General features: G+C 46.7%; 2 protein-coding genes and 1 pseudogene across 5 annotated transcripts; all 3 read right to left on the reverse strand.

Moving 5' to 3' along the window:
- Window positions 1-598: 598 nt before the first annotated feature.
- On the reverse strand, window positions 599-7,639 carry LOC308397048 (putative nuclease HARBI1; annotated as a pseudogene). The gene is made up of 5 exons: window positions 7,630-7,639; window positions 6,086-6,207; window positions 4,661-4,859; window positions 4,401-4,519; window positions 599-1,003 (listed from the first exon to the last, which is right to left on the reverse strand). The product of its transcript is annotated as a putative nuclease HARBI1 (transcript).
- LOC308396816 (uncharacterized protein) lies at window positions 6,824-10,270 on the reverse strand. Its single transcript, XM_080882403.1, has 2 exons — window positions 8,854-10,270; window positions 6,824-8,488 (listed from the first exon to the last, which is right to left on the reverse strand). The coding sequence occupies exons 1-2, from the start codon at window positions 9,138-9,140 to the stop codon at window positions 7,735-7,737; spliced, it is 1,041 nt and encodes a 346-aa protein (XP_080738529.1). The 5' UTR covers window positions 9,141-10,270; the 3' UTR covers window positions 6,824-7,734.
- A 3,159-nt stretch (window positions 10,271-13,429) lies between these two features.
- Window positions 13,430-23,290, reverse strand: LOC308396815 (uncharacterized protein). Of its 3 annotated transcripts, none has more exons than XM_080882400.1 (3): window positions 23,255-23,290; window positions 19,985-20,200; window positions 13,430-17,456 (listed from the first exon to the last, which is right to left on the reverse strand). In XM_080882400.1, exon 3 carries the CDS (start codon window positions 17,199-17,201, stop codon window positions 13,434-13,436), a length of 3,768 nt encoding a protein of 1,255 aa, XP_080738526.1. In that variant the 5' UTR covers window positions 17,202-17,456; window positions 19,985-20,200; window positions 23,255-23,290; the 3' UTR covers window positions 13,430-13,433. The 3 variants fall into 3 exon arrangements, with proteins under 3 accessions (XP_080738526.1, XP_080738527.1, XP_080738528.1); XM_080882401.1 differs by lacking the exon at window positions 23,255-23,290 and adding an exon at window positions 22,976-23,073; XM_080882402.1 differs by lacking the exons at window positions 19,985-20,200; window positions 23,255-23,290 and adding an exon at window positions 19,967-19,978.
- Between the last annotated feature and the right edge of the window lie 1,173 nt (window positions 23,291-24,463).

The following is a 24,463-nucleotide window of genomic DNA, read 5'->3' on the forward strand; positions in this document are numbered from 1 at the left end:
ACCAATAGGCTGTACCACATCCCTTTGTAACACCATTTTGTTTCCATTGCACAGGGCAGTGAAGCAACCCTGACAGATGACTGTAGTTTGGAGGAAGTCCCTGTAAGTGCATAATTTGGCCTGAATTTGTATCTACTTGTGTACTTCTATGTGTTTCTGACTGCAGTATGATTTGCAGGCAAAGAGGTCGGCAGAGAGGCCTGATACAGAGGTGGGCAGTCTTGTAATTAATTTTACTTCCTATATGACATGTATTGACCGTTAAATGTTGTCTCTACAATTGAAACAGGATGACATTCGTTTGCTCTATAAGAGAAGTCTCCAGCAAAAAATGGAGTATACTAAGCTAAAGAAACAAAAGCTTCTAGGTGAAATCGAACTTCAAGCTCTAATTAGGCAAAAAGTTCAACTAGAAATCGAGTTGCTTCAAAAGGAACTTCAGAGTAAGTAAAAATACACTTTCATACAGAGCACTATTGATGACCTTGCGTGATACAGTATATATAATTTTTTTCCTGGCAAATGATGACTGGCTTTTTTGTTTTGATGAGACAGAAAAAGATGCTCAAATTTCAATGAAAAATGTTTTGTCATGTTTTTAATATTCGAAATTGTGTTGCACAATTCTGTCCCGTGCAGCTCTGCCACTAGGTTGGTCCAAGTGCACTGGCTGGAGGTCATCATCAGGCTGCACCTCCACCACAGGAGTCCTCTCCTTTCTGATGGTGGCAATGTTGTGCAGTACGGCACATGCAACAGTAATGTCACATGCCCTGTCAGGTGCAACCCTCAGACTTTTCAGACACTGAAATCTTCCCTTTATTTGCCCAGAGGTCATTTCAATGCGTGCCCTTGTCCTGGTTAGAGCTGCATTGTAGCGGGTTTGTGGCCCAGGGTTGGGGTCAGGGAACGGTGTCATGAAGTATTGCCTGCATGCATAACCTGTGTAATGTCTTGTCTTGTGTGCATTACTTTCCCTGGAATAGCCTCCCACTGTCGTTCGCTAAACCTAAAAGAGAACTATGGATTTGATCAACTGGGCCCTATTTCAGGAAGCCGGTTTAGTGCAAACTCTGAGTAAGTATACCCTGAGTTAACGAAAACTCTGGGTTTTCGGTTTCACAAAGCGAGTTTAGATTAATTCTGAGTGAGTTACTATGACGACACACTCCGTGAAGCTAACCTGCCCCCTAGCAGGTTTACTTCAACTAACCCTGACGTTCTCCACCTCTTTGTCAGAAACCTGACTGTAGGAAGTGTCAGACATGGCGTGCTCCTTCCTTGAAGAGCCAGTAGATGTTGAAGCCCAAATTCTCCGCAGAGCTCTCCGCCGGGAGAGAGTGATTAGAGCGCGTTTGGACATTTTATCATTTCCTGATGATTTCCTGTGTGAACGTTACAGTTTTTCAGCACAATCTATAATTTATTTGAATAACATCCTCAGGCCTAATATTGCTCATGTGACACATCGCGGACATTCTCTCAGTTCTGTACATATTATTTGTATCGCACTTCGGTTTCTTGCAAACGGGAGCTTTCTGTATAATATTGGTGATGCTGAGCACGTTTCCAAGGCTACCGTCTGTCGGGCAGTCAGGAATGTTACAGTTGCACTGAAACGTCTCGTGTACTCGTTTGTGGTGTTCCCCGGTCATAGACCCACAAGATTTATCAAAGAGGGATGCCACAAAATTGCAGGTATCAGGATGAACGAAATTTAATTCATGATGTGGTGATATTTGAACTACTACTTACATTTTACATTTATTTTCACGGTTCCCAGGCGTGATTGGCTGTATAGATGGCACTCACATTCCAATCATTGCTCCTTCAGTAAATGAAGGAGACTATGTGAACAGGAAGTCTTTCCACAGCATTAATGTACAGGTACATAGTTCCCTGTAGCATTTCAAACTAACAAATTATTTCATTATAGTAATGGATGCTAATTTGTGTTCTCTGCACTGTGAAGATCATATGTGATGCTGCCAACATTATCACAAATGTGGAAGCCAACTGCTCAGCCTCTGTGAGTGGTGGTGGTGGAGGACCCCCACCTGTTTTTCGGGCCTCCGCTTTTTTTCTGTTGGCTATAACAGGTCACATTTGAGCATACAGAGTAAGCAAATATGTACTTGTAATGTGCTCAGATAATTTCAATAAGTGCTTACAGAGGGGAAGTTAATGTAGCCTCTAACTGCAATCGATTTACATCGGACAAACAGACCAAGCACTATGGCTCATAATACAATTACACCACCTGTTTGGACTATATTTTTATATTTCATTTTTACTTGCTGCCAGGCACGTTTGGGGCCTGTTGGGTTGCACCTGCGCTCACATCACATCACAAAATAAAATGTATGAAATAAAAAATAAAATAAAATATAATAAAATAACGTGTTAAATGGGTGGAAATCCCTAGATCGATGTTTAAATTAACACTCACGCATTGACTCTGTCGGCTATGTTTTGCCGTGCATGCTCCCTTTCTTTTACAGCTGAGGCTGTGTTACTTTTTTCCGCGGAATTTGCATGTTATCAGCATATGCTGCCATCAGAATTTCGGCCTCAAGCGCTGTAAAATACATTGACCGCGCCTTCTTTCCCTCCGTCTCCATGGTGACTCGCTTAATCTGTGCTCCACTAATCAGGGCTTTATGTATCCTCGTGCGCGCGCTTCACTTGGGGTTAAAGCAACTCCGCGTTGACTGAACTAATTGTTATCAGCCTTTCTGAAACCGAATATTCCGAGTTGGACAGTTCGGGGTTACTCAACCCTGAGTATCGTTTTTCACTCTGAGTTTTCTAAACCGGCTTCCTGAAATAGGGCCCTGATCTCTGAATGCTATTGACACCCTTTTCTCAACGAGAAGTCTGGGCTCGGGAGAGCCTGAGTGCCCTGGAGGGACTTTCCCTGCCGGATACACAATGGACGGGTGGCAGAACTGGAGGATCATGTGCCTGGCGGGACTGTCGATCGAGGACGCTGAAGATATCTATCTATTCGGAACCATGATAACAGGGTTCATGCTGATCGGAGTTGGCTTAGCCCTGGTTTATCGGAGAAATAAGAGAGCGGAACCGGCTGTTCAAATTCCCCCAAGGCTGCCCGCTGGAATCGAAATGGAACGAGGCGCAACCTCTCACAACGAACGTAATATGGTCAACACCTTGGAGACGCTTACAGCTGCTGTGAAGGCTCAAAACAACACCATTGAGCGTATGAGGGGAAATATCAGAGAGAGGCCTGCTCAAAATGAGACCCTTGAGCGACAGTTGGAAAACATCGCGGAACGGATCACTGCAGTTGTGAGGTCTCAGAATCAAAAGAATGATAACACCATGGAACAGAAGTTTGATACCATCATGGGGAGGCTCGCGACTCTCCAACGGGAGATCGAGAGGCCAGTGTCAGAGTGTTAAAGAGCAGCCTGGAAAATTCTCCTGGGCTGCTCGCATGAAAATTAACAAAATCAACATGAACATTGCGGACCCCCATAACGCGCCAGCTGCAGGCCCAAGGCTGGAGCCGAACAATCACTCCCTGATAACGACTGTGTTACGGCTATTCTTCCCATCCCATGCAAGGACACCTGGATTGGCTGGAGGACTGTTTACTTAGCCTGGCAGGGCGAAGGACACTGTCTCAGCTGAACTATGGACACGCACACACACACACTTACACTGATAAGCACTCACTCATCCCCCCTCCCTTTCCAACGCCTTCGATGCTTGTTTCCTGCGAGGGAACACGGCGGGCTGTGTGCCGCGCTGGAATGGTAGCGCTGTGCAGGGCGGCTGCTGTGTTTCTTCGGATTACTCCTCACCCCCCACCCACCCCTGTGGCTTGTCATGTCTTCACAAAGTTGTGCTGTGGACATTTATGTGCTTTTTTGTGCAAAGGAGTTTTTTGTTTCCTGTTCTCATGCTGTCCTACCATGGAAGCACAGCATGAGTAGGGGTCTCTTTTTTCCTCTTGTACTTTCCCCACTGTAGTGTACATTTCAATGTTTTTTCTCTGATTCTACCAATCTCCGACCTGTATCCCCATGTAATGTTTGTGCTATATGTGTAAGGTCGGGGGGGGTCCCATTTCACTGCAGGGCAACCTGCATGTGACGAATAAAGCTTTGATTGATTGATTAATGGAGAAATGCTGTTATGTAAGGCCCAAAATAAGTATGAAATATCAAAATAAGTCTCTTTTTCTTACCACGCTCAAATAATGTGCATAACCCTGACTCTCTGAAAATTCTTGAGTCATGCACTGATCCGGGCCATTTAGCTTCCACATTTGTGATATGGCACATAGAGTCACACACCATCTAAGAGATTTCATTATGTGAACACACTCCTTTTCATTATATATTACCATCTAAAATATTAGTATTACTCACCTGCACATTTATACTGTGAACCCCCTTTCGATTGACAAAATCCCCTTCATTGGGGCCCCGGGGGGGGGCCTCGATCGCAATGTGTGTGCAGTCTATGGTACCAATCACATTAGGGAAGCCTGTGGACAATCGAGTTATAGTTACAGACATAGGTCATGATTGCATCACATTTATTATCGAATTTAATGTACCTGCAATAGAAAAAAAGCCCTGTTTGACAACCTGTGGTCTTAAGTGGCTTGGAAAAACCACAAACACACCCAGGAAATGCTTGAGTGCCAGCTATACTTTGCGAATGGAACGGCAGACAGCACTTTTGCCAATGTTCTCTGCGTCTCCAACAGCGTACAGAAACGTGCCACTCGCAAAGAAACGCAAGGCAATGCACACAGTTTGTGCAGTTGTTAATGCCCGACTACGGTGAGTGGAACTCTTAACATAGGGATCCAACAAGTTGGTTACCGTATTTTCACAACCATAAGGCGCACTTAAGTCTTAGATTTTCTTCAAAAAGTACGGTGCGCCCTATAGCGCAGTGCGCCCTGTGTGTTGTAATGAGGACGTAGTAGAGAACACCATGAGAACGCTAAAGGGTGAAGTGTGTGCGTTGACTTTATCGCACATACCTGTATAAAAGAACAGGTATGTGCATTATGCAGGACATCGTTGTTTTAACAACCCTGAAAATGGCAAAGAGACACGCTTACGAAGCACAGTTTAAACTGAAGGCCATCAGCTACGCGGAGGAACATGGAAATCGAGCAGCGGTGAGAGAATTTAAGATTAACGAATCGATGGTTCGCAAATGGAGGAAGCTAGAAAACAAGCTCCGGCAGGTCAAGAAAACGCAGCTGAGTTTCCGCGGACATAAGGCGAGGTGGCCCGAGTTGGAGGAAAGACTCGAGCGGTGGATCATCGAGCAAAGAACGAGCGGGAGAAGCGTTTCGACGGTCACCATTCGGCTAAAAGCAGTTTCACTTTCACTTTTTATGAAACGGTGCCATTTTTCCATCCGGACCAGGACTACGGTAGTGCAGCAACTTCCAGCGGATTATAAGGAAAAACTGGCCATCTTCCGCTCCTACTGCAGCAAACACATCGGCGACAAACACATCCAGCGATGGATGACCGATGGAGACCACAGTTTCACCAAGAGTGGAAGGCAGCGCCCGGCGAGTTACGCCACAATTTGCCAATGGATTGTAGATGCTTGGGCTAACATGTCTGCTGGCACTGTTGTTGGAGCTTTCGCAAAAGCCGGCATCATTTCCGAGGAGCCGCACGGCACGGAAAGTGACTCTGACAGTGAAGAAAGTGAACCTGGCATGTTTGATGGAGATTTAGCGCAGCTGTTCAATTCAGACACAGAGGATGAGGACTTCGATGGGTTTGATTGATGATAAAAATGTGAGTACCAAACTTTGTTTTGCTCCTGCTTTATTTTTAAATACGCACACTTGTATGCTTGTGTGTTGTTGATGATGACGATTACTGGTAATAAAAATGTGAGTAAGGTACCGAACTCAGGTTTGCTCCCGCTTTATTTTTAAATACACATACGGTACTTGTATGCGCCCTATGATCCAGTGCGCCTTATGTGTGTGTTAAATACAGTAAGGGCACACATAACTGAGACTGCGCCTTTTAGCACAGTGCGTCTTATGGTCGTGAAAATACGGTAAGTAAATAATACCCTCACGGGAAAATCGATATCTCTCAATGAGCACACTGTCGCACTGAGCTAAAGGATCCTGTCTATCCCGCAATATACGCTGAATTCTGAAAACTCTCCTTATCAATCTTGCACCTTCCGCAATGGGTTGCTCGCGTACAAACGGACAGGACATGGCTGCGACAGACTTCCCAAATCCACCTTCGCTTTTATAGCCGTGGTCTGATTACACGAAGTAATTTACTATTACTACTCTAAAATATGAATTACATCTGAAATAATCAAATACATGAAATAGAATGATTAATAGTACATTTCCCTTTTTTTAGGAAATGACCTGTATGTATCTGTATGAAATCAATAAAAGAATCAAGTACTGCATTATCTTTAGTTACATTGATAATATTTCTTTATGGAAAAACAGTGGTAAAATATCGCTGTTGCTTTCGTATAAATGAAGCGGACATACCTGAGTGGCCGCGATCTAATCTTGTTTACATAAAGTGAGCCTGCTCCCAAGCAGGTTTACGCTTACGGATCTGTTGCTATGACAGCAAGTCCCGGATGAGCTTCAGAGAACCGAATGATCCAAGATCACGCGAAATCGTCAACAATCAAATCCAAGGTTCAAGGTTCTTTATTTGTCACATGCATAGTTATACAAGTATAACACACAGTGAAATGTAGCCTGACACGCTCCTCGACATGTGCAAAAATTGGGGGGGGGGTGTAGAGGAAGAACATTATATATATATATATATATATATATATATATATATATATATATATATATATATGTGTGTGTGTATATATATATATGTAATGTATGTTTGCACTGATTGCCGATCACGCTTCAACTGAGTCGTCCTCGGTCAGAAGGAATGGTACTCCACAGTGATGTAGTTCAAATAACTTTACTAAGGAGGTGGCAGATGACATCAACAGGATGTACAGCGTTGGTAGGGAGGCATTACAGTATTCACATGCAGGTAAAGGGGGCGTGAGTGTGTATATGGGTGTGTGTGGTCATCTGTAAACAGAAAAACAAACATTTGTATTAACCACTATGGATAGCAGTGTACCCCTTCTACAGTACTGTGGGTTTCCAGCGTAATGTTATACAATCTGCCATAACCTCATGGCCACTAGATGGCACCCTAAGACCATAAATGCATTTCTGGCTCGGATATACATTGGCAAACCAGACCTCTGCAGATTACAACGCTTCAGAGAATAAACATAGTAAATAGTTACATCCACCTACAACCACAATGCTTGACAGTAAGTCATATATGGAATGAAATCTGGGCTGAACACAAGCCTGCCTGTAGTAGGTCAAAAAACATATCTTAGCGATAGCAACGGGACTAGCCTCTTACGTAGCAAATTACACAGATAAAGTCAAACAAGCATCACTCTCATCTTACAATACTCACATGGTAAGCACGCACACAGTATTAACTCACACAGGAATGCAAGTAAATACGTTATCCTCCGACACACCTCCCATCTGTGCAGAACTGCACTGAACACGTTCCCAACCGGAAGTACAGATACCGAGGTGCATCATGGGTAACGTAGTATAAACAGTTACAATGAACAAGCGGACTTTTAACAGCCGCCCCTGTATTTGTAGGCAAATACACTCCCGCTAGAGTCCTTCTATTTTGAAACAGTGTCATGTGAGTCCTCAGGAACTTCGGGAAGTTCTACCAGCTTAGTTACCGGGCGAACATAGGTACTGTCTTTAACTTTGACCTCGGCAGCTCGAACAACGCCATCAATCCCTGGGAAAACTTTGACAATGGTACCCACAGGCCAAAGGCCTCTAGGCAAGTTACAGTCCACAATCATAACAGCTTGTCCCACAGCCATGTTGTCAGTGGACTTCCTCCATTTCTGTCGGAGTTGCAGTCCTGGGAGGTAGTTCTGTATGAACCGCTTCCAGAAGTGGTCGCTGATGACCTGACTGTGCCTCCATCTTCTGTTCGAAAGAGTGCCTGAGGGGCCGTAAACTGCCTGGGGTAGTGCCGAATCATGCCGCCCCATCAAGAAAAGATTTGGTGTGATGGGATCTGGGTCAGCTATGTCAGCCGATGCATAGCCGAGCGGCTTTGAGTTCAAAATGCCCTCAACCTCTATGAGAGCAGTGAGTAGGACTTCTTCCGCCACAACTTGGTCCTTCAGGACTACTTGCAGAGCTGACTTCACTGCTCTGATTTCCCTTTCCCATGCTCCTCCGAAATGAGGAGAGTGTGGGGGATTGAAGCAGAAGTTGATAGTCTGCTTGGCCAGTTGCTGCTTGAGGTCCGGCTCCATGTTTTCAAACACCGTTTGGAGTTCTCTGTGCCCACCTCTGAAATTGGTCCCTCGATCAGACCACATCTCGTATGGCTTTCCTCGGCGTGCAATAAATCTGCGTAATGACATAAGGAAGGAATCTGTGTCAAGACTAGGGAGGAGATCAAGGTGCACGCATCTGGTTGTAAGACACTTGTAGATAATTCCCCAGCGTTTCTCTCTTCTACGACCTATCTTTATCGTGTATGGCCCAAAACAGTCTACACCCGTTGACCAGAACGGCGGCTTATAGAGTCTCAGCCGTGATGTGCCACTGGCGCCGGTGAGGTCGGCTGCCGTCACGACTGCTCCGACCACTTTTTCTTTGTCTTTGTTTTTTAAGTTAGTTTTCAGCGTTTCTAAATCGGCAAAATCATCACCATTGGGTACATTAGGTATGACAGTGACACTCTTGTTTCTATTGGTATACAATGTACTCACAATTCGAAGTTTTTAACTCCGGATCCGAGCTGGCCGAGTGAGATCTCGAGGGAGAACAAAGGGAAGCGGCGGCGGCCTAGAGGGAAGCGAGCCGGCGTCAGGAACAGGCTGAGAGCTCGTGCACACCGCACACCTCTGCCTAGCATCCTGCTCGCCAACGTCCAGTCACTGGAGAACAAGCTTGACGACCTCAGGGCCAGGATAAAGTTCCAGAGAGACATTCGGGACTGCAATCTCCTCTGCTTCACCGAGACATGGCTGAACCCAGCGGTGCCGGACCACGCCATCCAGCCGGCCGAGTTCTTCTCGGTTCACCGCATGGACAGGACACGGGACTCGGGGAAGTCAAGGGGAGGCGGCGTGTGTTTAATGGTGAACAACAACTGGTGCAACAGTGCGAACGTTGTTCCTCTCACACGCTCCTGCACACCAAATCTGGAACTACTGTCCATCATGTGTCGTCCTTTTATCTACCTCGGGAATTTACATCGGTCATTGTAAGTGCCGTTTATATTCCACCACAAGCGGACACGGTCACCGCCTTATGCGAGCTGCATGAGGCACTCACACAGCACCAGACACAACACCGGGACGCTGCGCTTATTGTGACGGGGGACTTTAATAGCGCCAACCTCAAACGCGCAGCGCCGAACTTTTATCAACACATCACCTGCCCCACCAGGGGTGAAAGGACACTGGACCACTGCTACACTACGGTCAAGGACGGCTACAAGGCACAATCCCGCCCCCCGTTTGGCAAATCTGATCACGCCGCCATCTTCCTCATCCCAAAATACAAACAAAGGCTGAAACAGGAAGTTCCGGTTCAGAGGAAGGTCGCGCGCTGGACGGATCAATCGGTGGCCGCGTTACAGGACGCACTCGATGACGCAGACTGGGGCATGTTCAGAAACAGCTCCGACGATGACGTCAACGTGTTTACGGAAGCGGTTGTGGGATTCATCGGGAAACTAGCGGATGATACCGTGGAGACAAAGACTATCACAACGTTTCCCAACCAGAAGCCGTGGGTGGATAAAACCATCCGCGACGCTCTGAGATCCCGCACCGCTGCCTACAACACGGGACTCATGACGGGGGACATGGACCCGTACAAAGCCGCGTCATATAACGTGCGGAGGGCGGTGAAAGAGGCGAAGCAGCGCTACGGGAGGAAACTAGAGTCACAACTCCAACAGAGTGACTCTAGGAGCCTGTGGCGGGGACTAAGGACAATAACGGACTATAAAGCACCAACAACCGGTATGACGAACGCGGCCGTGACTCTGGCAGACGAGCTGAACACTTTCTATGCTCGCTTCGAGGCTGCAGCTAAGGTCTCCAACAATGCTAGTGTTAGCGGCGCTAACGGCTGCAGACAGGAAGATACTGCCAGCACCGGAAACGTGCTCGTCATCTCCGAGCATGAAGTAAGGAGAGCCTTCAAGAGAGTGAACACCAGGAAAGCAGCAGGACCAGACGGCATCCCAGGTCGTATCCTAAGAGACTGCGCATACCAGCTAGCTCCTGTGTTCACTGAGATATTCAACATCTCTTTATCTCAGTCGGTGATCCCCACATGCTTCAAAGAGTCCATCATTGTTCCTGTCCCGAAGAAACCCCACCCTGCTTCTCTCAATGACTATCGCCCTGTAGCCCTCACCTCAGTAGTGATGAAGTGCTTTGAACGCCTGGTCAGAGACTTCATCATTTCTTCACTACCAGACACACTGGACCCACTACAGTTCGCTTACCGTCCAAATCGTTCCACAGACGATGCCATCTCTCATCTCCTCCACACATCACTCACTCACTTGGACACTAGAAGGGGGAATTATGTTAAAATGCTCTTCATAGACTACAGCTCTGCATTTAACACCATAATTCCCTCCACACTCACCACCAAGCTGGAGCATCTGGGACTCAGCTCATCTATGTGTCAGTGGATCTCCAACTTCCTAACTGGCAGACCACAGGCAGTAAGGATGGGCGGACATGTCTCAGCCTCCACCACTCTCAGCACTGGAGCCCCCCAGGGGTGTGTTCTGAGCCCCCTGCTGTACTCTTTGTACACATATGACTGTGTGGCCACTACCAGCTCCACCACCATCATCAAGTTTGCTGACGACACCGTCGTGGTGGGCCTGATCGCTGATAACAACGAGACGGCCTACCTGAAGGAGATTAGGAATCTGGAGAACTGGTGCCAGAGGAACAACCTCCTTCTAAACGTCAGTAAGACAAAGGAGCTGATAGTGGACTTCAGCACTAAGCAGGAGAGGAACTACCAGACCCCCGTCATCAACGAGTGCCCAGTGGAGAGAGTGGACAGCTTCAAATACCTCGGAGTTCACATCACGCAGGACCTGTCATGGTCCTGTCACATCAACACCGTGGTGAAAAAGGCCCGACAGCGTCTCTACCACCTCAGACGCTTGAGAGACTTCCAACTGCCCTCCAAGGTGCTCAGGAACTTTTACTCGTGCACCATAGAGAGCATCCTGGCGGGAAACATCTTAACCTGGTTCGGGAACAGCACCATGCAGGACAGACGAGCTCTACAGAGGGTTGTGCGGTCAGCTGAGCGCACCATCCGCTCCGAGCTCCCTGACCTGCACTCAATCTACAGCAGGCGGTGCCGGACCAAGGCCAGGAAGATCGTGAAGGACCTCAGCCATCCCAACAACAGACTGTTCTCTCTGTTGAGGTCAGGAAAGCGATTCCGCTCCCTGAAGACCAACACAGAGAGACTGAGGAGGAGCTTCTTCCCGCAGGCGATACGGTCTCTCAATCACACCACCACACAGTACTGACCCACACATACAGTTCTTACACACACACTGGACTTTCTGGACTTTGGTTTTGCACAACACTGGTCACTATATTCTTCATTTCCGGTTAATACTTGTACAGCTGCTGTGTATATATTTATTTATATTTAGATTTCTTCATACATTCTTATATAGTTCTATATTGTGTATTGTGTATTTTGTTGTACAGTTATTTTATTTTCAACTTTAATTTATATATTTATCTTTATCTTATTCTTCCCAGTTAAATTTACCCTTCATTCTAATTTGTGTTGTACAGTTATTTCATTTTTAACCTTAATTTATATTCTATTCCTTCCTAGTTAAATTTACCCTTTTTAATTTTTCATATTTATTTCCTATCTTATTCATAGCCTTTTCCTTTTTTGTTTTCTTTAGGTCACGAGCAGTTGTCCAAGCATTTCACTACATATCGTACTGTGTATGACTGTGTACGTGACAAATAAAATTTGAATTTGAATTTGAATGAAGGTAAGTCAGCCATTTTGGGTGTAGAAGGTGAGGCGCGCCATCTCCTACAGTCCACACACTGGTGCTGATGCTTCTTAATGGCTTGACGTCCTCTGAGAATCCAATAGGTGCGCCGTATTTCCGCAAACAGCCTCTCTGCACCTGGATGAAGGAGCTGGCCATCATAAGTTTTTATGATGAGCTTGGTCAGGGGATGTTCAGCTGCTAATACGATGGGATGAATACTGTCTGGATCTAAGTCGGCAGCTCGACGGAGGCGGCCTCCGACTCTGAGGAGACCGGTAAGACTGTCATATTCAGGGGACAGCACGCTAAGACGGCTGTCTGAGCGGACTGGGTGCCCGATCTGGAGGGCTCGGGCCTCCTCTGGGAAGCTGTCAGTCTGAGCCGAGCGAAGCAGCATGGTCTTGGTTTCTAGTTGCTCCACTGCTGTAATAGGAGCGTCAGCCGCCCCGTGTTGGGTCTGGTATGTAGCAGCAATCAGCTCATCTAGCGTGGCATACTGTGTTGGATCCGGTAAGGTCGGGGATGCAGAAGCGTGCCCACAGAATGCAGTCTTCCTCAGCTCTGCCTCACTGCATGCCGGGAACTCTGTTGGAAACTTAGGCCAAGTGTCAGCGGTTTGTGACAGAAAGGGTGGACCATGTGACCAACGATTGCGGACAGTTAGGTCAGCGAGATGTTTCCCTCTGGTGATGTCATCAGCGGGATTGAGGTCAGAGGTCACATACCGCCACTGTTCAGGAGATGTCAGCTCCTGTATTTCACAGATTCTAGTCCCCACGAATACCTTATAGCGACAGGAACTAGACTGGATCCACTGCAGCACCGTTGTAGAGTCTGTCCACAGGTAGATCGATTGCAGGAGAATGGTGAGCTCTGTCTGGAGTAATTTGGCCAATTGGGCTCCTGTGAGTGCTGCGCAAAGCTCCAGCCGGGGCATTGACACCTGTTTGCGTGGGGCCACTTTGGAGCGAGCCATCAGGAATGATGTGGCGATGGGCAGTTGCTGCTCGATTACTCGGAGATAAGCCACAGCCCCATACGCCTTTTCTGATGCGTCACAGAATATGTGAGCCTCGTATGTCACATTGCTGGAGTTGTGAGAAGGAGCGTAGCAGCGGGGAATGGTGACATGCTGAAGGTGTGACAGTTCGCCTTCCCACTCAAGCCAGGACTGAAGTAGATTCCCTTCGATGGGCTCATCCCATCCTCTCTCTGTGCTCCACAGGGCCTGTACAATCAGCTTGGCCCTTGTAGTGTAGGGACAAATATAACCTAAGGGGTCATACTGGGTACCTTGTACACGTTGCGCAGCGTGACCGTGGAGTAGGTTATAGGGCGGTGCTTATATCCCAGGACATCTGTCGGGCAGTGCCAGCTGAGTCCTAATGTTGACTCTTGTGGGTCGAGACTTTTGAAGTTCAGCCAAAGCTCGCAGCTCTCTGATCTAGCTGAAGCGGGCAGGTGAGCAACTACTTCGGGCACGTTGCTCGCCCACTGACGTATCTCGAATCCTCCTTGAATGAGTAAATCTCTCATTCGGTCGATGAGCTGCTTTGCCTCTTCTGGGTTGGACAGGGACTGTAAACAGTTATCCACATAGAAGGCTGTGTGGACAGAGTCACAGATGTCCTTGTGGGTGTCTTCGTGCTCCCTTGCATGTCTCTGTAGGGCGAAAATAGCACAACAGGGGCTACATGTCGTTCCGAAGGGCAAAACTCTCCACTCATATACGTCTGGGGGCCGGTCAGTTTCACAATCCCTCCACAGAAACCGTAGCAGAGGACAATCCTCTGGGAGCAGCCGAATCTGGTGAAACATGGCTTTGATATCTCCACTCACAGCTACAGGGTGTTGGCGGAAGCGGAGTAATACCCCCAGCAGAGTGGGCCCCAAGGGAGGTCCTGGTAAGAGGTAGTGGTTCAGGACGGCCCCCTGAAACTCAAACGAACAGTTGAAGACCACCCTAGCCTTATTATTGTGATGTACCATGTGGTGGGGTACATACCATGACTCGGAAGAACTATGTGTCTCATCTGGGCTCAGCTTAACAACATAACCAGAATCTACTAACTTGTGGATCTCCTGGCTGTATGTGAGGGTCAGATCAGGATTCTTGGCCAGCTTACGTTCGGTGGATCTGAGGAGGCCTTTTACTGCTTCAGGAGAGACACACATCCGTGGAAAGTCCCTTCTTCTCAGCAGCGGAGTGGCGTATCTCTCGACACCGTCTACTGGGACTCTGATGGTCTTTGTCTCCAACATAGCTACCGCCTCTCTGTCCTCCTTTGACCGTGTGACCTCCTTCTCTGTCCTGTAGGGGGGAGCATCTAGTTGCCACAAACGCTTCACATCTTGATGCAGGGCCTCTGCAGGAGAAAGGCACATGTTCAGGCACTGCAGGTCCCCCTCAGATGTAGGCATACTACTGGCCGGCCCCTGGATGGCCCATCCGAGCTTGGTGCAGATAGCTACTGGCCCTTTGGACGACCCCCGAAGGACGGGGCGGACAGGGGTGATGAGATGAGCGTTATCTGAGCCAATCAGCACCAAAGGTTGGATCTGGTTAAATCCCTCAATCTGGACTTTCTGTAAGTGAAGATACTTCTTCTTTAGCTGTTCAGCTGGACATGACTGAGTAGCTAGGCTCAGTTGTTGGGCTGTGAAGGCATGTGTTACTTTGTACCTCACTTTGGGCTTAGCCCTTGGTGACACCTGAAATGAGACAAAGCCTCCCTTCATCTGGATTACATCTCGACGGATAGTTCTCAGTGAGAGTGTTGCTTCCTCCTGTTCCAAACCTAGAGATGTAACTGCCGCTGGAAGCACAACAGTCTTCTCTGAGCCGTCATCGAGCACAGCAAATGTATCCAGTGATTTGCTCCCATGATGTAGTTGGATTGGTACTACCTTAAGCATAACACGACCTGAGTGACTTGAATAGTCTAGGTAGACCATACTAGTACTCACAGTTAGTATGTTAGGGTCCCGCTTCTTGGCCTCAACCAGGTCATGGAGCACCGACAAATGCTGGTCACCACAGGTGCTGCACGGCTTCTTCAGAGTACACTGCTCTGGAGAATGTTTACGGCCACAGCGCCAGCATTTGGCCTTCTCGGTAATCCAGGTAGCCATAGCTTTGAGGTCTAGCCTTTTGAATCCATCACAGCCATTCAGATAATGCTCTGACCCTTCGCAGTATGGACAATAAGGTTTGAACTTCTGTTTCTTCTTAGGATGGACTGTCGGATCTGGAGCTGTAGATTCTCCCTCCTGGTTTAGCTTGGCTTGGGCTGGATTTGGGCCGTAGTAGATGGAAGCAGATCTGTTGTGTGGCTTGAGCCCTGCTGAGGCTTTGAGTAGGTTCTTCTCTGGACGTGGCTTGTCCGGGGGCATTTGAGAGGCTTGTCTGGATAGCTGAAGGACTTGGGATTTCCGTTCGAGCCATTCTGAGAAGTCGTACATATTGTATGTTCGGCTGCTGCCACTGCGGATGATCCCCCGGGTGATACAGTACTCGATGAAGTTGTCCCTGTAGTTCAGAGGGAGCTTGGTAAGCAGTCTGTCCACATGTGAACCACAATGAAGCTCACTGGCTGCTACTTCATCCATGGTACTGAGAAGCCCAACCAGGCTGGACACCGACAGGGAGAGGTCTTCAATAGCTTGAGAATCACCGGCTCTAATAGGGGGGCAGTTTAATATAGTGCTAAGCTCACTTTGGACTAACTGCCTTGGTTGTCCATACCTCTGCTCTAGCGCCCTCATTGCACTAGTGTAGGGAGTGCGGTCGTGAATGTAGCGCTTGGCTACCTGTAGGGCGCTGGGATGCTCTAGATGATCTAGTAGGACCTGATACTTGTAATCTTCTCCCAGATGAGAATATGGCCCTAAGGTGCTGTCCAGCCCTTTCTTTAATAAGGCGAAGTCACTCTCTCTCCCCGACCGGAAGATCACCAGCTTAGGCTTTGGAATGCCATATGAAGACGCCACCATCATCTCCATCAGGTTTGGTAGAGGCGTTCCTGCTGGGTAAATTGTGGCAGCCTGTGGATTATGGTGTTCGGCAGAGGAAGATGATGAATAGTTACATCCTGAGGGATAAGGAACATAGTATTTGCCAGCTGGATCGGGCAAAGCTTCAGGATGCAGTATGGTGGGCACAGGGTGATGAGCTTCTGCCCACTGTGATGGCTGGGGCACAGGCGCTGGTGGACCTGAAGGTGGCTGCAAGTACACAGGGTTAGCTGGATGTCTGACTTGGACGACAGGAGCAGCGGGATGTGACATCTGCTGCAGACTCATTGGGTCCACAGCCCGTGATAGCTGGTGCACTGAAAGATGAGCATGTTGTAGTGGCTGATCAGCTGGGGATGCAGAATGTAATAGCTGCACCTGGCCTGGCCTGTTTATCAGGGGCTGATGTTCCGATCGCTGATATGAGAAGGGTTCAGCAGTGCATCGTCCAGGTCTCCTGAGTGGCGTCGATGCGGCTACATAAGTGGCAGGGTGCAGCACTGGCTGAATGTGAAGGCTCACTTTACGGGGAGGTGATGGAGCAGGTGTTTCTGCTGGCGTTGGCATGTTTGCAGGTGTTGTGGTGCCCTGCTTTGAGGGACTTACTAGCACAGTTAGTGGCTCTGTGGTATCATGTAACACCTCATTGCTAGGTTGTAGTGGTGCAACTTCTGTTATGGAGGAAATACGTTGGGGTTGTTCTAACGCTCCTGTTTCTGGGGGAAGAGGACTGCCAGGTTTAGAAGCTTGCTCCAAACGCTCCACCCGCTTTAGTAATGTCCCACGAGTTTCCTCCATAGACACTTGCAGATGAGTCATGTGTTGGAGGACACTGCTCCAAACTGATTCCATCTTCTGCCATCTCTCATCCTCTTCATAGTCGGAGCTGCTTGAACTACTTGGAGCTCTAGATGGCTCGGGTGGCTCAGTTAGGTTGTGCTCATAGTCCACCAGATGTCCCGGAAGTTTCTTCTCCCGCGCTGGACGGGGGCTATTCGATGCACCTCTATCCTGAGGGTTTGCCATCTCATTAACTCAGCCAAGGCGAACTCCGGCTCGAAGGACCACTTGTAATGTATGTTTGCACTGATTGCCGATCACGCTTCAACTGAGTCGTCCTCGGTCAGAAGGAATGGTACTCCACAGTGATGTAGTTCAAATAACTTTACTAAGGAGGTGGCAGATGACATCAACAGGATGTACAGCGTTGGTAGGGAGGCATTACAGTATCCACATGCAGGTAAAGGGGGCGTGAGTGTGTATATGGGTGTGTGTGGTCATCTGTAAACAGAAAAACAAACATTTGTATTAACCACTATGGATAGCAGTGTACCCCTTCTACAGTACTGTGGGTTTCCAGCGTAATGTTATACAATCTGCCATAACCTCATGGCCACTAGATGGCACCCTAAGACCATAAATGAATTTCTGGCTCGGATATACATTGGCAAACCAGACCTCTGCAGATTACAACGCTTCAGAGAATAAACATAGTAAATAGTTACATCCACCTACAACCACAATGCTTGACAGTAAGTCATATATGGAATGAAATCTGGGCTGAACACAAGCCTGCCTGTAGTAGGTCAAAAAACATATCTTAGCGATAGCAACGGGACTAGCCTCTTACGTAGCAAATTACACAGATAAAGTCAAACAAGCATCACTCTCATCTTACAATACTCACATGGTAAGCACGCACACAGTATTAATTCACACAGGAATGCAAGTAAATACGTTATCCTCCGACACACCTCCCATCTGTGCAGAACTGCACTGAACACGTTCCCAACCGGAAGTACAGATACCGAGGTGCATCATGGGTAACGTAGTATAAACAGTTACAATGAACAAGCGGACTTTTAACAATATATATATATATATATATATATATATATATATATATATATATATATATATATATATATATAGTATATACTAGAGATGGACCGATCCGATATTACGTATCGGTATCGGTCCGATACTGACCTAAATTACTGGATCGGATATCGGAGAAAAATAAAAAATGTAATCCGATCCATTAAATATCACGAAAGCAGCTCACAAAACTTGCGACACGCCGTAACTCACCTCAGAACGTTAGCACGTCAGAGCAGTATGCATCACGTGATAGAGCGGCTGTGGCATGCAGGACCGGTCGGTGGTCTGGATAGTATTTGGAGCTTCGCTAGCAACCCGGCATTTCATCTCCGACAAAGTTATCCCGAGAGAAGTAAAGCAAGTGTGTAAGTCCATCTCTGAATGTTTGTAAAGCATTCCTGCATTAAGCTTAACAAGCGACTGCCTCTTCTTGCTGCTACTTCAATCATGAAACTGCTTAACGATCAGCTGATCGGCTTTTCTGTCGGGAGTCCGTGTCTCTAGTTTGCTTTTGGCCCACTTTGCACCAGAAAGAGGAAACCAGCGGATAAACAACAGCAGCACGTTTAAGCTTGATAAGCTGTTGTTAGAATTTATTTAATATTACTTTCTACTCCAGGATCTTTTTCTACGTAGCTGACGCTGGTAACTGTGCAGGGGCGGATCTAGCAAAGTTTAGCCAGGGGGGCCGATAGGGCATGAACAGGGAAAAGGGGCACAAAGACATACTTTTCTTTCTTATTCTCATTTAAAATGTCTAGCTTTTAATAAATAATTATCTGACACCCAAAGTTTTAATTTGATGCAAAATGAATAGAAGTCCATTACTGTATATAGTGACTATTAAGTCTAATATATATATACTGTATATACCCTAGTAAGCTATAGTACTTTTTCCTTTGGGAAGGTACCATCTGTGCAGTCTGCAATTTTGTTGAAGAAAGATGTTGAATCTATTTAATATTTCTTGAAAAATAATTGATTTCTCTGCATTTTTTTTCACACTGCATCAAATTAAGGTTGATTACGTCGATTAAGCATCATGAGGTGGAGCGTGAGGGGTGGTTCCCTATTTTTTATTTATTTATTTTTGTTGTTGCTGGGAGTTGGAACCCTATTAGTTAGGTTGCTTAATATTTATGCTAAGTACTCTTTAAAATACCAGAATAGGGAGGATGGTGTAGGTTTAAGTTTATTAGATTGATCAGTATTGCTGAACTATGAAATATTTTTTTTTGCATACAGGTATAACAGAATAGCTTTAGTGTAGTTGTTGTTTTAAACTTGAGTATGAACTTATACAAAATGCAGCAAGATATTTAAAAAACAGCTTTGTTGATTAAAAAACACTATATCGGATTCATATCGGTATCGGCAGATATCCAAATTTATGATATCGGTATCGGACATAAAAAAGTGGTATCGTGCCATCTCTAGTCAGGTCTGAGGAGATGTGGACACCAAGATACTTGAAGGACTGCACCCTCTCCACTGGAGCTCCATTGATGATAATGGGCTTGTAGTCTCTGCCCAGCTAACTTACTTAGCGAGGTACGAAGAACGGACCCCTGTTCCTCGGGTGGGGGTGACTGGTGTCCAGCCACCTCCCGTGCCCGTCCCAGCGCCCAGGATGAGAGCGGCCAGGATCCCACCTGACCTCCTTAGAGGCTCAGCTGATGCTCTCCAGCCATTCTCCTCACACACTGGAGGTTCGGAAGAGCTAGCCTGTCCACCTACAAGTCTATCACTTTATCCACCTCATCCTTCTCCCAACCCAGCTTTTCAGGCACTAGCGCAATCCCTGGTTAAATTAGCAGACCTATTCCCAGCTCAAACACCCAGTTTATTATCTCAGGCTGCAGCACTGTCACCATCTCTAGCCCAACCATCAGCTCAGCCATTAGCCTCACCCACAGTAGCCCAGTCACCTGTAGCCCAGTCAGTTCAGTCTTCTCCAGACCAACTCCTCTCCTCGTCCACGTCTGATTTGGTGTCAGTGGCCACCTTCCAGGCCACTGACGGGACTTCGTTGCTAGCGGGGTCGACCTCCGGACCTGCTCACTCGCCGCCACTGCCTTACACGTGGTCGGCCACCGGACCTGCTCGGTAACCTCAGCCGCTGGTCACGCGGACGCCCTCCTGAACTGTTTCATTTTGGACAGAAAAGAAGAGAGAGAACTAATGTTTAACGATCCACATTTCACTGTTTTACTCTTTGGTTCAGATGTGGATACTGTATTGTTCTTTCTTTATTATTTTTTATGTTTAAGTTGTTTGTTGCTGGGTTTTAGTTTGTTTTTTGTCTGTTTGGGTGTCACGGTCTGTGTTGGCAGACCGTGGGGATGTGGGGGAAGGAGGATCCAGTCGCAGTACTCTGCAATGCAAACATCCCGGTGCATTTCAGACCCAGCAACACGCTCAGACAAAAACTGGTTCACCCAAAAGACAAAACGCCAAAACACAAACTTAACAATGTGGTGTATGCTGTACAGTGCAGCGAGGAATGCACAGACCTCTACATTGGAGAGACCAAACAGCCACTTCACAAGCGCATGGCACAACACAGAAGAGCCACCTCCACAGGACAAGACTCAGCAGTCCATCTGCATCTTAAGGATAAAGGACACTCTTTTGAGGATGCCAATGTTCACATTTTGGACAGAGAGGACAGATGGTTTGAAAGAGGAGTGAAAGAAGCCATCTATGTCCACTGTGAGCGACCATCTTTGAACAGAGGCGGGGTTTACAACACCAACTCTCTGCTATCTATAATTCAGTTTTGAGATCCTTCCCAGACGCCTTAACGCCCACTCACATCCTGGGCCATCTGACCTCAGGAATTCACATGATAAGGTGGGGCCAGGTTTCACAATGAGCTCACCCGAAACTCTGGCTGATTGGGACCCACGCCCAGTTTCCCACCTTGGCTCAGGCGATTAGAGGATCATCAGGGGGTCCTTTTGTCCCTCTGTGGGGGGTTTCTCCCACTAGGTTTATATCTGGGACTCTCCACCATTTGACCTTAGAACTGAAGAAGCTTCTCGGATGAGAGGTGAAACATCTTCAAGCAACTTAAAGAAGTCCAGACGCTTTTCTTTGCAAGCTCCTTTGAATGCAAACAGTGCTCTTTATTTACAGTGAAAACTGTACACACAATAATACATCCCCGTGTGCTCCCGACTTCCACTCCGTGTCTTCTCCCAGTGTTTGTGCTCGTGTGTCCGCTCCCTTGTGCCCTCTGTGTCTGCTGCAACCTAGCAGGGCCGTGCAGAGACATTTAAAGGGGCGGGTGCTCAAAGTTAAAAAGGGGCACATTGAACCAGGCTGAATAACAACAACACACATTCATCAAGAATCTAATATGGAATCGCATCGCGGGCGACCGTGGCTCAGGGGGTTGGGAAGCGTATCTGTAACCGGAAGGTCGCCGGTTCGATCCCTGGGCTCTCTGTCCTGGTCGTTGTGTCCTTGGGCAAGACACTTTACCCTACTTGCCTACTGGTGCTGGCCAGAGGGGCCGATGGCGTGAAATGGCAGCCTCGCTTCTGTCAGTCTGCCCCAGGGCAGCTGTGGCTACAACCGTAGCTTGCCTCCACCAGTGTATGAATGCGAGAGTGAATGAATAGTGGCATTGTAAAGCGCTTTGGGTGCCTTGAAAAGCGCTATATAAATCCAATCCATTATTACTATATCACTGTTGTGAGGTGGCGACAAGGCAAAGCAAACGTAGCCTATGTTTTACCTGATGGGTACAATGTTGCTGTTGAGGGGTTGCTGCTGATAGTGCTAGAGGGCAGGGCTGTGTTGATCTGAGACTGTAGACAGTAAAAAGTCCATAAGAGAGATGGTAGCTGATTAAACAAGTATCATGAGATAATAACAAAATGCAAAGATTGGTGACAGCGCTTGGATGTCTTGCCTGTGAATCACTCTTTGCTTCTCTTCTTCCTTCCATCCCATCATTTCATATATCACTCTCCACTTGCTGTCTGTCTGAGAACAAGGCACAACTTGCTATTGCAATAAACTATAATCTAATTATCCACACCTAACAACTCCTGCACTTAATCTATAATAAAATGATGACAGAAAAATGTTATAGCCCTGCCTTTAGTAGCCTCACGCAGCTCCTGCTGTTTCCTCCTCATGTCCTTACCAGCCATGTCTGGATAATGTTATATCATGAGTAATAATTTTAAAAAAAAAATCCATATACATAAAACACACACATGCACACACACACAGTGACATTTTAGACCTTCTTCAGAATACTGTATATACTATGGGCATCACGGTGCTGATCCAGAATCCTTACATTATTATTTATTACTAGAGCTACAATAATAAAGCAATGAGGAGGGGGAAGTAATAAATATGAAATAATGTATTTATGATTATTCCATTTGTTTCATTATCCACTCTGTGCAGGGCAAAGCTTATTACATTTTTAAACTGTAGAGATACAATAATATTACTGCTGTAAAATCCAAATTTTGTCTTATTTAAAATATAAATCTAATATAATCTGCTTCTTAATGTATGTTCTTTAAAATACAGCGTGTTTTTTTAAAATATTATAATAATGCATAATTATGTGGACATGCATATTAGATCGTTTTTTAGTGAAATATAATCCCTCCAGAAAGGCAGGAAAAGCCCGGAAACTTACTTTAAAACTAAATATGTTCCCTAAAACGGTGACAGAGCTACAGACCCATGACAGCCTTACACAGGTAGCCAGCAGCTGTGACCAGCACTACTTGTGCAGTTAATAAAAGGACAGGTAATGTTTGTCGCGCTGTTGCACACACAGCACGCTCATTTGCTTCAGTTCGTCAGTTGCCACAAGACAACGTGTACGTAATAAGCTAATACTCCTGGGTGCTACACACTACAGTGTACGCTGTACGCCTACTTACTGGTTTTGTCGCATCAGTCTGTGTCTCTGAGTTAACTTGTGTTTCTCCTACAGCTCCGGACTGCAAAAAATGCGCGTGCTCTTTGTGAGCTCGTTCCCGGCTCGTAACCAGCGCGTTCTGCCGTCAAGGGCGATCATTGGTTAAATGTGATCATGTGACTGATGCAGGCGAGATCCTTTTATTTAGCAAAACTATGATTAATAGTTAAATATTATTGTTGAGGGGCACAGACAGGACTCCGCATGCCCACACACATAAAAAAAATAAAATTTTGGGCACCCATCAGAAAAGGGGCGGGTGCTCAAGCCCCTCCAGCCCCCTGCACGTGCCTGCCCTCTAGTTCCAGCAATCCTCCTGGGAAAAACAGAGGCAGCCGTTAGTACCCTCAACTACACAGGTAGGCTCACACAAACAGACCAGCTGGAGAACTGACGGGAAGTCTCACGAAATGATCCCACGCCGGTGGGAGCTCCAAGACTCTCCTATGTAGCTCCCCCGACGAGCCCTGATCAGCAGCAGGTGTGTGGCAGGAGCTTCGGGTGTGGCCAGTCCCCTAGCAGGACCACACCCACCAGGCCTGCAGGTGCTTGACATCCATCTTACAGCCAAACATATATACACACACCCACACACATACCTGCCTATACAGAAATGTGGACACAGAACAGCAGCACAGTGTAATAATATAACTCAAAACTGCTCAGGGACCCTGACATTGGGAGCTGACACAGTCTCTATGGAGTTGAGGTTTTTGAAAAGAGTGAAGGGCTCTGCATGTTTCCCATTGAACTGTAATATTTATATGTAATATATACATACAAAACTTTGGTGAGCACAGGATCCGTAGGAATCCTCGTGAAACAACCTGCTCCATAGATATGAATTCTAGATGCACTGCATTTATGGGAAAACGTGAATTAGTTCAAGACCTTCTTATCCACCAACTCCACCACATACACACACCCACACAAATGCAAATCCCTCCAGAGCAGTAACAGGCACATCTAGAGCCAAACACAGGGTTCCCAGTGAAGCCTGCTGTCCTGAAATGCGAACAATGGAGATTCTCAGCAGTAACTCTGTGCAGCTGCACTCCTGCCCTCTGAGTTTTCTTACATAGGTTGTTGCACATATGTATAAATATTAGCATGGGACCTAAAACTATATGGTCAAGTTGGGCTACATAGGAAGGGCATATTTATTTTCAAAAGAGCAATGGAAATCAGTTTAACTTCACACTTGGAATCAGTGTGAGGCTTTAAAAAAAAAAGCTGTTTTTTCACATCGTGGATCATATTTTATATTTGGAATCAACACACAAGTCAAGTTCAGCATTATACTATCCCAAAACCAACATCACCTGACCCTGACTGCAGGACACTCCTGCAAAAATAAGATACTGGCTGCTCTTTGTCTTAATGAAAAGAAACGAGGTGATCTTTCTTTTTTAAAATTCTCTGAGTCTGTAATCTTTTTGATTTGCAGATT

Source organism: Rhamphochromis sp. 'chilingali', assembly GCF_963969265.1.
Source record: "Rhamphochromis sp. 'chilingali' genome assembly, chromosome: 5".
NCBI lineage: Eukaryota > Metazoa > Chordata > Actinopteri > Cichliformes > Cichlidae > Rhamphochromis > Rhamphochromis sp. 'chilingali'.

Coding starts and splice junctions, on each gene's coding strand:
- LOC308396816 (XM_080882403.1), bottom strand. CDS start 9,140: ATGGCGTGGTCCGGCACCGCTGGGTTCAGCCATGTCTCGGTGAAGCAG. Junction 8,489..8,853: donor GGAGTTAAAAACTTCGAATT/GTGAGTACATTG, acceptor GTCATTACGCAG/ATTTATTGCACGCCGAGGAA.
- LOC308396815 (XM_080882400.1), bottom strand. CDS start 17,201: ATGGCAAACCCTCAGGATAGAGGTGCATCGAATAGCCCCCGTCCAGCG.